General features: G+C 43.7%; 2 protein-coding genes across 3 annotated transcripts; both read right to left on the minus strand.

Moving 5' to 3' along the window:
- Window positions 1–863: 863 nt before the first annotated feature.
- On the minus strand, window positions 864–7,271 carry surf4l (surfeit 4, like). The gene is made up of 6 exons (XM_027003079.2): window positions 7,070–7,271; window positions 4,527–4,713; window positions 3,787–3,863; window positions 3,191–3,234; window positions 2,910–3,096; window positions 864–2,286 (listed from the first exon to the last, which is right to left on the minus strand). Exons 1-6 carry the CDS (start codon window positions 7,115–7,117, stop codon window positions 2,020–2,022), a joined length of 810 nt encoding a protein of 269 aa, XP_026858880.1. The 5' UTR covers window positions 7,118–7,271; the 3' UTR covers window positions 864–2,019.
- A 191-nt stretch (window positions 7,272–7,462) lies between these two features.
- On the minus strand, window positions 7,463–14,054 carry ciz1b (cdkn1a interacting zinc finger protein 1b). 2 transcript variants are annotated; one of them, XM_027003066.2, is made up of 16 exons: window positions 13,989–14,054; window positions 13,357–13,602; window positions 13,058–13,122; window positions 12,746–12,909; window positions 12,402–12,513; window positions 12,178–12,265; window positions 11,943–12,031; window positions 11,284–11,342; window positions 10,897–11,076; window positions 10,573–10,697; window positions 10,172–10,265; window positions 9,929–10,042; window positions 9,641–9,772; window positions 9,484–9,538; window positions 9,275–9,396; window positions 7,463–9,075 (listed from the first exon to the last, which is right to left on the minus strand). In XM_027003066.2, the coding sequence occupies exons 2-16, from the start codon at window positions 13,563–13,565 to the stop codon at window positions 8,758–8,760; spliced, it is 1,926 nt and encodes a 641-aa protein (XP_026858867.2). In that variant the 5' UTR covers window positions 13,566–13,602; window positions 13,989–14,054; the 3' UTR covers window positions 7,463–8,757. The 2 variants fall into 2 exon arrangements, with proteins under 2 accessions (XP_026858867.2, XP_026858866.2); XM_027003065.2 differs by having other exon boundaries at window positions 11,284–11,369.
- Window positions 14,055–14,595: the final 541 nt, after the last annotated feature.

The following is a 14,595-nucleotide window of genomic DNA, read 5'->3' on the forward strand; positions in this document are numbered from 1 at the left end:
GGCGCGATTCGTCTATTATGAGCCTTCATTTACTTATCCATATCCTTTACTCGTGTGGATACTATTCAAAATTTAAAAAGGGCCATATATATTTGTGTTTATAATTAGTTTGTAAATCACAGCTAGTTTAATATCACTGAAAATTGAATTCCTATGGACATATAGGCACAGTAGTCCACAGTGCGTGGCGTAAAGACAGAGGCATTAATGCATTCTCGTGTATCTCGTGGTAAGGCTGTCACATCTTGTCGGCTGACTAAACCTCTGCACAGGGATCCGCATGTTATGCGTCAAAACGTTCACGTCTTGGAACGCGACACACAAGAATTTGGGATACTTAAAAACGTTTTAACCAGCAAGTGCTAAATTATATCATAGACAAGCTCATTAACCTATTTATCACATCCTCCAGAACACGCAGGATGCGCGTGTTCAGCTCGAGCGCACGCGGCAGATGGAGATCGCGCAAGCCCACAGCGCGCGATACATCGCGCTCTTTTAGCACAGTAATCTGAACGGTTGCACTGGATGCACATAAGACTGGAACCGATTGCGGAGTTAAGGACAAACCTTAAAAGCGCCCAGGCAAGGTTCGGCGGTGTGTGCAACCAAGGTGGTGGCGTCTGTGGTTCCCTCGTGCTAATCTAAGGGAAGGCAGAATGGGCCCAAAGCCATCCAGGCCAGGCACCAGGAGCGCTTTTCCTTTTGGGTTTTGTTTGTTTGTTTGTTTTTTTTGTGAGCAACAGGCTGGTTTTACAACAAAATATAGAGCACTTCCGAGAACCCTGATCATAAATGACAGTAGTTACCATTGGATCTGCAACAAAACAAGAATTTTTTTTTTGTTATTTATGTTTTACTCTTTGAAATGACTAGGCACAGACAGCTACCAACAAGGCAATAGAATTTTTCACTGAAACAAAACATTTTTCTTTTCATTTTCTCTTTATAAATGTCAAAACATATTTAAGACACTTAGAAAACCACTTTTTCTGCACTTTTTTGTACAAAAAGAGGAAAATCACGGAGTGACAAATCACAGGGTTTCATTTGTGGAACTTCCTGCTGTGCTTGTTTTGAAAAATACTATTATTCAGCTACTGTAAACTTTAAAGTGACCTGACAACAGACAGTACTCACACTTAACAATGCCATATACCGACAAGAAAACATCAGTAAACTTATACTGGAAATGACATGAGAAAATCATAATTAAGATTCTAAAAGGCCATTAAGGGTGTTCCATATCTAATTGACCCCTTTTGTTAATTAACAGAAATTAAACCACACCTCAACCTCAGTTCATCTGTAAAACACCTGATCTGTAAACAGGATCAGCTGCCATACACACATGAGTTCTACAGAAGTCAACCAGTGTGGTATAAATATCGGCACAGCAATAAATGTATGCTCATGAACTACTCCGGGACCAGAGACAACCATCAATCACAATGACCCAGTACTAAACCTCTTACAAAGCTATCAAATAAAAACTGTGATCGCCGAGAAATGTCCCAATAATATTCATCAGTTCATCCTACTGGCTCCGAGCACGCCAGAGTCACCATAGTCCTCTGAAGAGAGAACAAAATGATGATGGAATGTTTCTTTGGTTGGTGGACTGTAAATCGGTGCCACAATAAAGAAGCAGTGAGGGGGAAGAGAAATATACTCTAGAGTACTCATGAGGAAGCTATATTGATAAGAAGTATAATTGGGTTTTGGACACACATGGTGATAATAAATATGACACAAACAAGATTTAAAAGTGCCAGAAGAAACAAAAGTTGACCAAGAGAACACATTGAAATAAGAGAAAACGAGATAGTGCTTCGGCTGCAGAAGTGAAGAGCGGGTCATGCGGTTGGCTCCTGCGGTCCTCGACTAGCGGCCACGACTCAAACGGCTCATCACTCCCTGTATAGTGCACCGTGCTTGCTTTATGGGATAACAACAGAAAACTACTACCAAGTGCACACTACAGAGTGAGCGAGAGAGCCAGCGGAGGCCCACCCAGTCTCACCACTCCTTCTTCTTCTCGTCCATGGAGACCCCGCCTGGGCCTAGCGCTACCACGAGCAGCAGACCTCCGATCACAGACGTGGTCTGGAAGAAGTCATACTTGAGGAAGTCATGCATAGGCTTGTAGGTTGGGATGGTCCAGAAGGCATTGAAGGAGAAGTTGATGATCAAGAGCCAGACAACCAGAGTGAGGGCGGCCAGTTTGGTCTTGAAGCCGATGGCAACCAGAATTATGAGGGCGGTGCCCACTAAGTTCTGTAAGATCTGTAATAGGCAATAGGCAACATTAGAGGCACAAACCTCTCTAAGCTCAGAAAAGCAGATCAGTGAACTACAAAAGGGACCACAGTGTGACAGCCTCATGAGACATAGAGCAAATACTTATCTTAGTCTGACCTCTAGTGGTAAAATACAGTTACTGCTCTAGGAGAGATACAGTTCAACTCTACAGTATTTCAGCATTTGAACAAGAAAACAAATGTTTTATTAAGCTTTAATAATGTACTAGTGGTAAAATATAATTCATAAAATACTAGTGTAATTCTTAAAATTACACTTATTGTTGCCTTTCTAAAACAATGTAATTAGGAGAAGTAACCACTCAAATATAATTTTCATAAATTTGGCACCAGTTGTTAAATTTTGCCTTGTTGTGTACATATAAAGGGACAGCATCAAAAACCCCAGATGATATCTTTTTTTGGACAGCAAAGACAAACCTTGGATGGCACAACAGCCTGTATTATACCTGCAACATGGACAGTACCACCAGGGTGTGTATGAAAGGGCAAGACACTTGCAGTAGTTAGTGGTTCAATCAGTGCATTACACCTGCCTCTAGAACAGAAGCCATGCTGTGCACGTGCTGGGTGTGTGCGTGGACTCACAGAGAGGAAGTTGGCGTCGAAGTGCAGCAGGGTCATAAACATGAGAACCAACAGCACGCGACCTCCAAGCTGCATGTACTGCTTAGGGGAGCTCTCCCGCATGGTGGGCACCCCGGCGAACATGCTCCGCCCCTCCGAGCGCGACTCAGCCAGTAGCAGCAGCAGGCCGCCCCCCAGGGCCAAGTTCCTTATGGATAGAGAGAGAGAGAGAGAGAGAGGAGCCTAAATACGTACATCAGGTTTTGGAAATCCATGAGTGTGTCAGTGCCTTCCAAACTCACCTCATCAAAAACTTTGGGTCCCACAAAATGCTGTAAGCAATAGTCTGGAACAGATTAAAACCATAATGGACAGAGTTTAGCATCCTCCTGTGCCTCTTAACAGCCGTATTCAAAGATCACAGCAGATGCAACCCAAGACAACACAAGAGCAGTCTTACAACCCGTAAAGCCCTTAAAGGGCAACATGAGCCTGAGCCTCGGCCACTGCGTGAGCTCAAACTCCTGCCACTGCAATTTCATGAACAAGTTCCCTGTTTTTCTAATTTAACAAAGGCCAAGGTTAGGGTTTTAAAAACAGCCATATAAAGCCCCTTCCTTCATTCCAGCTTTACACATTCAGGGCTGCATTACAATACTACAATATACTATAATAATCTAATTTGGAGTACTGCAAATTCAGTATTTCCTTTTGCTGAACTAACATCAGCTCTGGCAACACATGCCCATCAACCGTCTGTACAGGGATTTTTCACAATAAAGTGATGAAACAGGATGAAACTGGAGCCTGAGCAATAAAATGTTAATATCATCATACCCGCGGGCTAATGTTAATATCAGCATTCCTGCAGGCCAATTAAATATTAATATCAGCATACCTGGAGGCCAATGATTCCGAACAACCCAAAGCAGGCATACTGCACAAAATTTCTGCTAAGGATCAGTATGCATCCACCTGTATGAAGAGATCAAAAACATTCAATATTAATTCATCTAAACTGCAGAATCTCAGTCAGTCATACACATTTCTACAAACCAGGGGTCCATTTCTACAAACCAGGGGTGCACACTATATAGTTTGTCAATCATTATTGCAATATTGGTTTTGTTAAAGGCTCCAATATGTAAATGAGACCACTAATAAACCTAAACAAAATAATCAACATTTACTGTGTGTTATGAACACTAACCAACATTAAACATTCCAGACAAAAGTTGTATGGGGGTTTGATGCAACATTTACATGCATGTAAATGACGCAGACCGATCTTTAACCATAATATATTATGGGTTCCTAATGCATTTTTATATGTAGCAAGAGACACTCCTATCACAGTATTTATCAGTGGTTTGCAGTCACTTCCTTCTAAACCATCAGAGAACAAATGAGGAGATGTGGTGTCTGCTTTATACAACGCGTGCCACTGCAGTGTAGTACATATTGTGCAATCCTACAGTGAAAGGTATTAAAATAGAACAGGAAAGGGAACATGATCAAGGGCAGCAGGCCGTAATGAGCTGAGTCTAGGTTTAAGATGCCTGTGACAGGCTGGCTGACGCTATAGCCCACCCACTTTCCAAGATGAGCTGGGGTGTGGTGGCCAACGGTGAGCCTTACCCAGCTGCCCCAGTAGGTTTATTAAGACGAAGAGTGTGGCCAGGAAGGCGCCGCATCCCCACGAGCTCTCGATGTAGTCCTTCTGCTCACTCCACTGAAACCACATGCGGATGCCATCTTCCAGGAAGGTGCTGATCAGGCAGAGGCGTGCTACATGAGGCAGGTACTGCTTTGTCACCCGCAGGAACTGCAGCACAAACACGGCGAGAATCAGATTGACGGCTCTGTGCTGGGACCGTGAGTCATCAGGAGAGGGAGTGGTTCCACAGAAAGGATGTTTCGGCATCTTGAATAGGTTTAACAGGCTTATAACAGGTTAATATCTTAGGTTTGCTACTGGGTGTTTGTAATAATACAGGATATGATTGTGTTCAGCATTTGCCAGGTAGAAATATGCTTACAAATACATTAAAAAAAAGCACTCAGCTATTACCTGCCATTTGATCATATCAGGTCAGGTCAAAACAAGCTGACAACATACACAGGGTGCACAACTCAGGCTGAGCCAGTCAGCTGACTTCAGAGTACAATAGTTGTGCCAGTGCAAGTGGTTTAAAACTTACAAATGACTGTAAACCGTATGGTAGTCTCTTAGGCCAAGGCAAAACTACAGAACGTGTGTAGCCCACCCAATGGTCAGTGTACAAGCCTGAATTTTCTCCCTTTTTAAACAGGTAACTGACTCAGAACCGGAGAAACTACAAAAGACATGCCTACGCTCATTCACAGCAATTAGGCCTAACAGTCTGGGAAGGAAAAGATAAAAGCCAGTACAACCTTCCCTGCTGATAATCATCTCCATACATGGCAACTGCATAAAAGCCAAGCACAAGTCAGTGTTGTCAAGACAGAACAATCCATTTTCAGTCATATTTCTTAAGTATGGGTAAAGCATGGCATTGATGAGGTTTAATTTTAGACTGTGGCCCAGATTTGGAAAATTAGCAATTAGGAGTTATTGAGCACATTAACACAGCTTCCACTGGTGATCTCACATAAGTGACAAGGCAGCAAGAAAAAGATTACAGGTCAGCTCAGTCAGAAAATGTAGTATGGAGTCTATTAAAATCCGGTTTTGCTTGGAAGCATGGGCAGGCAATTCAAACATGAAGCTTTCCACATTTCCACAAGCTTTCTCTCTCAGATAGAAGAAACTGACAGATGTCTAAGATTGTGTCAAAGATGAGTATAATAAACACTAGAGCTGTGACTACGCACCAACTGTCCATTTACACGGCTCACAGGATTAGTCATAGAATTTGGTGTTGCGAGACCATAGGGTTTCTTATGACTCACGCAGGGAAAACACTATAATTTGCTGTAATGCGGGTTTATTGTGAAGATACGATCCACACCTTGTGAAACTGTACTGAACGACGGCGCCACTACGCTGTCAGGCCCCGCCCCCAACACTGTCCACGTCGCTGCTTAGAAGCGCAAATAGCCAATCAACAATCAACAAGTAACATCAAAACCATATGAATGGGAAGCAATGTAGAGTCTGGCTAGCCAGCATACTACACACATTAAGGAGTACTTAAGAATATCCGTTTAGTCGCCTGTAGGGAAAATTAACTAAAACCGTAAACCGAGGCTGAAGTGATGGCCAAACCAGCGCAAAAGAATTAATCAGAGGAACTTGTATTAAGACTTATTTGACAGCTGCAGTAACAATCAGTACCAATAGCAACTAATAGAATGAAACAAAATACCTTTTCTGCTACTGGTAATCGTGTTTGAATGCATGGGTGGATAGAGATTATTCATGTCGCTAAAAAGTTTTTTTTTTTTTTTTTAATCAGTCGTTACAGTAGGTGTTAATAACTGAGAAATTTCCCAGGGCCAGTTCTGACCTAAAAAAGGTTATGTAATTAGGTGTAGCCAACAAGACCAAAAAGTATAGATAATTGAGAAAATACGTTAGGAAACCATACTTGTGCAGTTAGCTGAGGTTAACCAGCCTCCCCGTCGTGGGCCCAGCATATAAAATCATTTAACAATGTTAGCTAGGTTAGGTCAGTAGCCTACTCAACGTGTTAGTCCATCATCTAATAAAGTTTTGAAACTGTTTGTAAAACCCACCTAGCGTTATGTTCTAGGCTATCTAGCTAGCTGGGATAAGTAGGTTAGTAAATATAAAACAGTTGCCTCCTTAACATCTGAACTTAACAGTTTTCAGTCTTGTGGTCAAAGCAAACTTTTGTGAAGTTCCTGCTACAGCATTAAGTTACTGTAGCGTTAGCTAGCCTGCCTAACTAGGGCTATTGCCAGTTTTAGTTAACGTACTTCTCTGCTCAGTTTCCCTCCCCTAAAGTGGCTAAACGTAGCATGCACATCACTGATAAACGAATCAGTTCTTTCCTGGACGCCTGATTACTCCAGGTGGAAACAAATGAGTAACCTGGCTAGATAACCAGCCCTACAAAGTTAGTTAAAGTAGCTACCCAAGATGGACAAGCATCTAGTGACTAGGTTAGCAAGCGAGCTTCTAATCCAAACCGTCACTGATTTTTTTTCTCGGAGGCTGAACATCGGCCTCTTACCTGATCCGCCACGTCCTCCGCACTGCTCATCAAACTGCTTTGAACCATCGCACATCAATCTGAATGGCGCTATCTTTGTGCTAGATTTTATAAGAGGAGAGTGCAACGTCGAGTAAAAGCAACAGTAGGTCTCGCAGACGTGTTACGGGTTTCCCACAAGCGGCTTCGCGTCGACGTCGGCGTGTGTGAAAACCATCGCCACCCCATAATGCCTAGCATGAGGGCCGCTGTCGCCCCCCGTCGGCGGCGAGTGGAACTGCATGCCACGTGTACCGACTGATGCTGTGATTCCGTTTCTGCGCTTACTCGCATCCCACGACTGTGCCACCAAAATCCTACTTCAGAGATCTGTCCAAGCACGACCGAAAACAATTCGATTATCAGTCACACCGCGCCATTTTAGACATCATTTAATTCCCATTTATCTAAACAGAGATTTCAGATTCAAATAAATACATGCGATTAAAAAACAAACACTGAGCCAAAATGGGATCTCTGCACAGGCCATTTAACTGATAAGTGAAACATAACATAAGGTATCCGCACTTGGCAATTCTTGGCTCCCCAAGAGATTCACAAGTATACAAAACAACAACAAAAAACACCAACAAACAAGCAAAAACAAACAAAGATGACAACTGCATACAAGGTCAAAAACAACAAAAAATTCTTGTCTGGTTTTAAGACTAACATACACAAATACTGAGGTTGTAAAAACGATATTGAAAAGCACAACTACAAAATTCGTCACTGGTCAGTCAAAAAGAGCAACTAATGATTAGCTCATCAGGACGATATCAGGAAATCTCACTCAAACTCACATGTACAGAAAATTCTTAAGCAACTGGACTGGATTTGAACAAGAATTAGAAATTAAACACAGTAAAATGTATGAAGGTGTTTAGATCAGTAGACCAGTAGCTTAACCATATGGGTATCAAAGGCCATTTTATTTTATAGTGATCAAGCAATCAGCAACTACTACATAATCAATTTCAAAATATTTGCAACCATAAACATAATTTAAAAGTATCTTTATTTGCCCAATTACTTGTGGTCTCCTAGAACTGGGGAACATGTATTTAAATTACTGCGATTTCTTTGTGGATGACCACATGCCGACAGGCTGCACTTCAGTGTCTTAGCTACTGTTTTACTGATGTCCATGCGTTCGAGTAGAGCCAGAAACAACAGACTTGTCAGTGTCCAGACAAACTGCACTATATCTGATCAAATTGTAGTGAATTTCCAGTGGAACCAGGGGTGGGCTGTGTGATGACATATGTCATCATGATACATCATAATTCATTTTTCCGAGCATAGCACGTTTCATTAGTCCCTTCAAAACTCTGACCAACAACACGTGTCAGAAAAAGGAGTTTTTCAGAAGTCCATAAATAATAACCACGGGTGTCACATTGTCAAGTTAAAACTTCAGTATAACAGATGATTTGAAAATCTTGTAAAAATGTACTTACATAGCTTTTCAAAAATGTTTTGCTGGTGCTCTGTGTATCATGATTATTTTTTTTGCCTCATCGCCCACCCCTAACGGGACATTTTCACAACCTTGATGCAGCTGCCTTTATAGAGTGTTTATTATGTTATTTAAAAAGCCTAAAGTAGTGGGTCTGGAGTAGTTGTCAGAAGCAGCACTAAGGCAGTAACAGGCATGGTCACTGAAACTCTCAGCTTTTTGAAGACTTCCTACTGGGTTCTCTCTCTTGTGCGGTGGGTCCACAGTCACTGTTTGCCTTGCGAGTCAGGCGCTTGGCAGTGCCAGCAGGGCTCAGCGTGGCTGCGCACGTTGGCTCTCGCTCTGGGCTTGGGCTGTCATGGCAGGACGTTAAGCATTCCTTCAGGCTCTGGGATTTCTCCTCCTGGCCACCCTCGGCCTGCGTTCTGGCAGCTGTGTCACTGCTCTTCTCAGGGATTGGGGTGCTGCTGTTGGAGCTGCGCAGGCTCTCCTCACCCTCTCGAGGTCGGCTCAGCACGGCCTTGTACTTCTGTAAAAGATACGCATCATTCACACCTCGCGTTCAGAAATCCGATAAGAACAAGCCACCGAGAGCCGCTCAAGATGGCAACATATTGTAATATATTAATTAAGATAATCATATCAACACATGCACCAGGTCCATTTCTGCTTCATATTAGAACCAACTGTGTTATGCCGCTGTTAAACTGCTTTAAAGGCTGTAGTACCTGTAAGTTCTGGTAATGTACGAGAGACTTGCAGTGGGTCTCCCGAGCGCTAGACTCAAAGTGGTAGAACTTGTGGCAAAGCTTACAGAGGAATCCTGCCGCTGGCACTACAAAACTGGCACCTGCAAAAGAGAAGAGAAAAACTGGTCAGATTTGACAATTTATTAAGAATTTCACAGATGGAGGAGTTTCCCAGATTCAGCGCTCACCGTACTGCGTGTCTGGATCATACCCTTCACAATCACTCATCATCTCTGAAATAACCTGCTCGGGAAAACACAGTAGAAATTCATCAACTACTTCATTAGCTCACTAATCAAAACAAGCCAAAATGGTGAAAAAAACCCAGTAATGGTACACAGTGACCTTTTCAGGACTTGTGTCTTCTTCCTTGTCTTCATTTTCTTCTTCTTCATAGTCATCTTCACCTTCAAAACAGCCAATGGCATCTACTGTTATGAGTTCCTCCATGACTTCAGGTCCTCCTTCTTCTCTGAGCTAGGGCAAGCCAATGAAAAGATCTGCCAGTTGAAATGGGATCTAATGAAATCACTGCAGTTTTCTTGCTTGATGACCTCAACATCACAATGCTTGAAGAAAAGCAACCCTGCTGTCAAGGAAGCAGATGTGGTCTGCTCCATCACCCGCACACACCTCCTCCACCTGCTGCTTGTGCTCTGGAGATTTCATGTGCTCTACAAACTTCCGAGGAGTTCTGAAGTAGCGCTCGCACACCGTGCAGAATGGCCTGGAGGAGACCTTTGCTACCTGTGATCCAAACAGGAGAGTCAGCAAACAGGGTTTATATTTGACGGTTCTGCGTCTTCGTGTCACTGATGAGCTGGTTCTCAAACTGAAGCGTCAGCTCAGGGCCACTGAAGGGCCCCTGGTTGATACCTTGTGTTTCTTGGTTCTCCTGTGTTCGATGAGGTCACCAGCGAAGTGAGACTGGCAGATGGCACACCAGTGCTGCAAGCCTTGCCTCTTCTCTCTGTAATGCATAATCACCTCTAAATGTTACAAAAAAGGCCAGCCCGTGGAAATCTTGTACAAACTCACATTTTCTTTAATGGGTTATCAGTGTTGAGACAGACCAAAAAGGTTTATAGTTGTAAAAAACACATGTTGTACGAGCTTCATATTTCTGAGTCCTTTTAAGAGGTAGAGAATGAAGTGATTTAAATCAGCCTTCCTGACTGACTTTCAACACTGATCATAAGACCCTCATTCTGTCCTTGGCTCAGAGTAGTTGCTCCATTAAAGCTGGAAGTGTTTCTGAGAATGTGGCCAGTGCTTGCCTGTGAGAGCTCTGTAGGGAATACTGCATCTTGGGCAGCAGTGTGGCTAGGCAGGTGTTACTCAGGTGCTGAATCTCCATCATCTTCTGCTGGTGATCCAGGCTGATCATGTGAGCCTGAAACTCCTGCAGTGAACAGAAGCTGGAATGGTTCAAGCCTACACGTCACACCACGTTTGTGTGTCATATTAAAACTTCAATCGACCGAACAGCAAGTTTACCAGTAGTATAGTAGTGTAGCAACAATCTAATAAAAGAGAACACGCAAAGTCATTTTAAAAATACTGACTCCTTTTCTAGAATTTTACTAAAGAACAGTACCTACCTGTTGGTCGGGGCATGTGATGTTGCAAATATAGCAGCAGAATTTGCCCGCGGTGGTGCTCGTGTCTTTATCTGGACTGCGGCCTGTCGCTGCCACCTTGTCCTCTGGGCCGGTGCTGAAGGCCCGGCTCTCGCTGCTGCGCTGAATGGTCACCTTCAGCGACGTGCCGACGCCCTGCACCTGCACGGTCCCGCATGTATCATTCAGTCAGACATCTGCTGCACATGTCGCTAACGACTGGTTAGTGCATAAGTCGAACATGAGTTGCTAAGGGAGAAGAAAGCAGAGAAAATGTGTGTACAACAGTGTGTACAAAAAGATGTGGAAGCAGCTGAAACTAAAACCGGAGTGGTGGGGATGTGCCAGAACTCTGCTGATGGCTTGTACCTCTGCCGTCCTGCTCTGCTCCAGGTCCGCCTCTGCCTCTGCTGACACGCTCTCCTCCTCTGGGGTAATGGGAAAGCACATGTGTGCTGCATTCACAGACAGGCACAAACACGTCTGCAGCACTAGTACTGAGCTACAGTGCTTAGTCTGTGTGTAGTAATTTAGTTGCTGTCCCCGGACTAAGTTTAGTCTCTGTCATACAGAAAACTGATTTTCAACAAACTTCAACAATGAAATTAATTAACAATCAATGAACAATTTACCAACAAGCTGTTAGATGAGTAAAGGCTACAGGGAGGTTAGGAGTACTTCCACAGAGACTCAAACCTTAACACCAAAAAGAGACAAGGGTTTGTTTTAAGGTGGTGCGACGGTGACTGTCACTTAGGAACGTTAAATGGGGTGCTCTGGCAGCTACGCTGGCTCTTTGTTCCCGTGGTTCAGAGCTCACGTTTACCTCCTGTCAGACTCGGGTTCGAGTACCAGGTAGGGTGGCTGCCTTCAGCCTTCAATACAGGTGGATATGGCTTTAACAGAGGAACTTTGTTTCAGTAATTTACTTTCTTGATCGGTGATTTACACCCAATATACATTCCTGATTGGTGTTAGCACTCAGCAGGTGGGACAGTAGTTTCAACAAGCCAGCTTTTGGCACATACCTTCCTGCTCTGGGATCGCTGGCGAGTCGGTGTCTACTGCAGTCTGCTCTGCATCTCCACCTTCTGCCTGCTCCACCTGCTCATCCGCCCTGTGCAAACCAAAGCATGGGAGTGCTGGAATAAATGGCACCTGTGTTTTGCTAGCCATGTTCTAAGATCTTGATGTTCTAACGCCTTTACTGCAAACAGGAAATACTATCACTGTGTCAAAAAGATGGTTTATAATGAAGATTACCCGAAGCTCTTCAGTTTCTTCACAGCAGGTTCTGTCTGCTCAGAGGACGAAGCCCAACTGCCTTCACCACACACCTCCCGCTTGATTTCTATGAAAATAGAGACAGCAGGCAGAGGTCTTATGACCAGTACTGCACAGTGTGCATTTTGTCACCATAGCGCTACAGCAAATCCAACAATCAAACATGTGTTTGGGTTGTGCCTTCGTGCAGACAGTAAACTCACCCGCTTTGGTGGTTTTTGCATCAGTTTTACTTTTGGTCATGTGACTATTACTCTTTCCTGTTGCTACATGGCCACTGTCTCTCTTTCTCTGTGAAGAACTTATAAAGCCCTCCTGAAAGACACAACATTGGGGAAATCATTACACATCAATCTTTAGGCCCTAAACAATTCTAAACTGCTTCAATTTGCAAATATTAACAACTGATTCATTTCGAGACAGAGGACAGTAACAGAACAGTAACAGTGGCCATAATTAGATTAAAAAATCTTAAAACAAAATCCGCAGTTCCCTGGACCTGGAAATAGTCATTTGAGTACAGCCTGTAGAGATGAAAGGCACTTGCCTTATTCAAACAAGGCCGATGCAGACAGGGTTGATGCCGAGACATGAACCCGACGGGCGCGTTCCTCAGAGGTGCCTGCACTGGAGGCAGCCCGAGAAGCGACTGCCCGACTCCTCTTGGGAGAAACGGCGCTGGGAACCGCTTTCCACGAGCCACTGGTACTCCTTTAACAGTCCAGGAAGTGAAAGAGATTATAATTGTAATGATAAGGAAACATGAATGAGCAGTGAATTAAACAGTGAATCAATTTAGCAAAGACAGAGTGCTCAAAGCCTTAAGTCAGTACATGCAGTGAGGGGGGACATTTTTTACCTGGCATTTGGTGCATGACCACTGGGGGCCGTATCACAGGATTGGGTCCGAGGAACCGCTGTGGGCTGGTGAAGGATGGAATAATTATATGGGAAGAGGGAGGTGGATGTTCAACTGGGAGTCAGGCTCGAAAGGTTAGACAGACTGAAGCATGAGCAAAAACACCAATTCACAGAGGGAACTGGTCCTTTATTAGACTGGTTAGAATGTTCCACGCGATGTGCAAAATGAACACTGAACACACACACACACTGCATTTGTCGACTTCTAGGATCTACAAAGAGACGGAGGACCGTTACCGTCCCCCCGGACGCAGATGATGCTCAGGCTGTCGGTGATTAGCGTGGAGACGGCCTGGGCGGTTCGGTAGTGAAAGGAGCGACGGTATCGGAGGGCGCGTGGCCGGCGCTCGCGGCGCTGCAGGAACTCGGGGAATGTGCTGCACGCGCGGATACAAATCACACGGCCGTGCATCACGGTGCAACTGCTTGTGCTTTGCGTGGAGCATCGTTTCTTCTGCCGACCAAAGCGTGCAATGCACAAACCTGAACAAGTCAAGCGGAAAAAGCGGATAACATCTTTAAAAGTAACTTGAGATATGCATTGCTAAGAACTGGCGTCACTGTGTGCGTTAATCCTTTTTCCTGTCTGCTCAGAGTAAGTACATTTGCAGACATGATGATGACTTAATAATAATTTTCCCAAGTAGCTACTGCTATCTGTGTGAGAAGTGTTTGCTGTGACAAGGAGCAAGATAGCTTTAGAGCAAGGGAGAGAGAACCAGACTGCTAACCGCTATTGCGTGGCTAGCAATGGAGCTAGACGCCTATCTACAATACAAAGTTCAGTCTGTAAAGATGTCTGCAGCGGTAACCAGAAACTGAAGTCAATTAGATACAATTCTGCATATAACACATAAACTAGTTCATACCGTTCGAGTGTTTACTCGCCTCAGAAAACGTAAAGCGGTGGAGCGTTTTCTTCGTCTAAGTTGGTGTAACCACAGATGTGCAGTGTACAGCAACTGCGCCTCTCTGCGACACGGAAGCAGAATTGCAAGTGCATAGGAAAAATGTTACACCATAACGCAGTTGAAGTTTCTGACGCACAGGAATTTTATATAAGGCATTCGTTGTTCACCATGTACATTTTATCATGTATGTGTGTGTGTGTGTGTGTGTGAGGTTCTTACATTTTACATTGCGTTTACATTACATTTTACATTTAGGTTCTTCCAATAAAGACATAATAAGGGACACATATATTGCCTGTAAGAGATAAACACTGACACGCACAAAAAAAATGAACTTACTAATAAATAAATGTTCATACTAACAAAGTAATGAACACAGTTAGTATTATAATGTGTTCTCAGTCACTTCACATACAGCAATTTACACAATACATTCTAATGGGTTGCATTATGAAAAAAAAATCACAATTTCACCACTAGATGGTGTGATTGGAGCGCAGATGAATCAAGGCTCCATTCTATACAGAATAATACTGGTAAGCAAGCAAAATATTCACCCTAAGAA

The sequence above is a fragment of the Electrophorus electricus genome, chromosome 9 (genome assembly GCF_013358815.1).
Source record: "Electrophorus electricus isolate fEleEle1 chromosome 9, fEleEle1.pri, whole genome shotgun sequence".
Taxonomy (NCBI): Eukaryota; Metazoa; Chordata; class Actinopteri; order Gymnotiformes; family Gymnotidae; genus Electrophorus; species Electrophorus electricus.

Bases quoted from the DNA above. Each gene is read 5' to 3' on its own strand.
- surf4l (XM_027003079.2), bottom strand. From the start codon at position 7,117: ATGGTTCAAAGCAGTTTGATGAGCAGTGCGGAGGACGTGGCGGATCAG. The intron at 4,714-7,069 runs GTAAGAGGCCGA...TTTGTGCTGCAG, and splicing joins CGGAGGACGTGGCGGATCAG to TTCCTGCGGGTGACAAAGCA. The intron at 3,235-3,786 runs GTATGCTGATAT...AATCTGTTCCAG, and splicing joins TCGGAATCATTGGCCTCCAG to ACTATTGCTTACAGCATTTT.
- ciz1b (XM_027003065.2), bottom strand. From the start codon at position 13,565: ATGCTCCACGCAAAGCACAAGCAGTTGCACCGTGATGCACGGCCGTGT. The intron at 9,539-9,640 runs GTCACTGTGTAC...TTTCCCGAGCAG, and splicing joins AAGACACAAGTCCTGAAAAG to GTTATTTCAGAGATGATGAG. The intron at 9,076-9,274 runs GTACTACAGCCT...TATCTTTTACAG, and splicing joins TACATTACCAGAACTTACAG to AAGTACAAGGCCGTGCTGAG.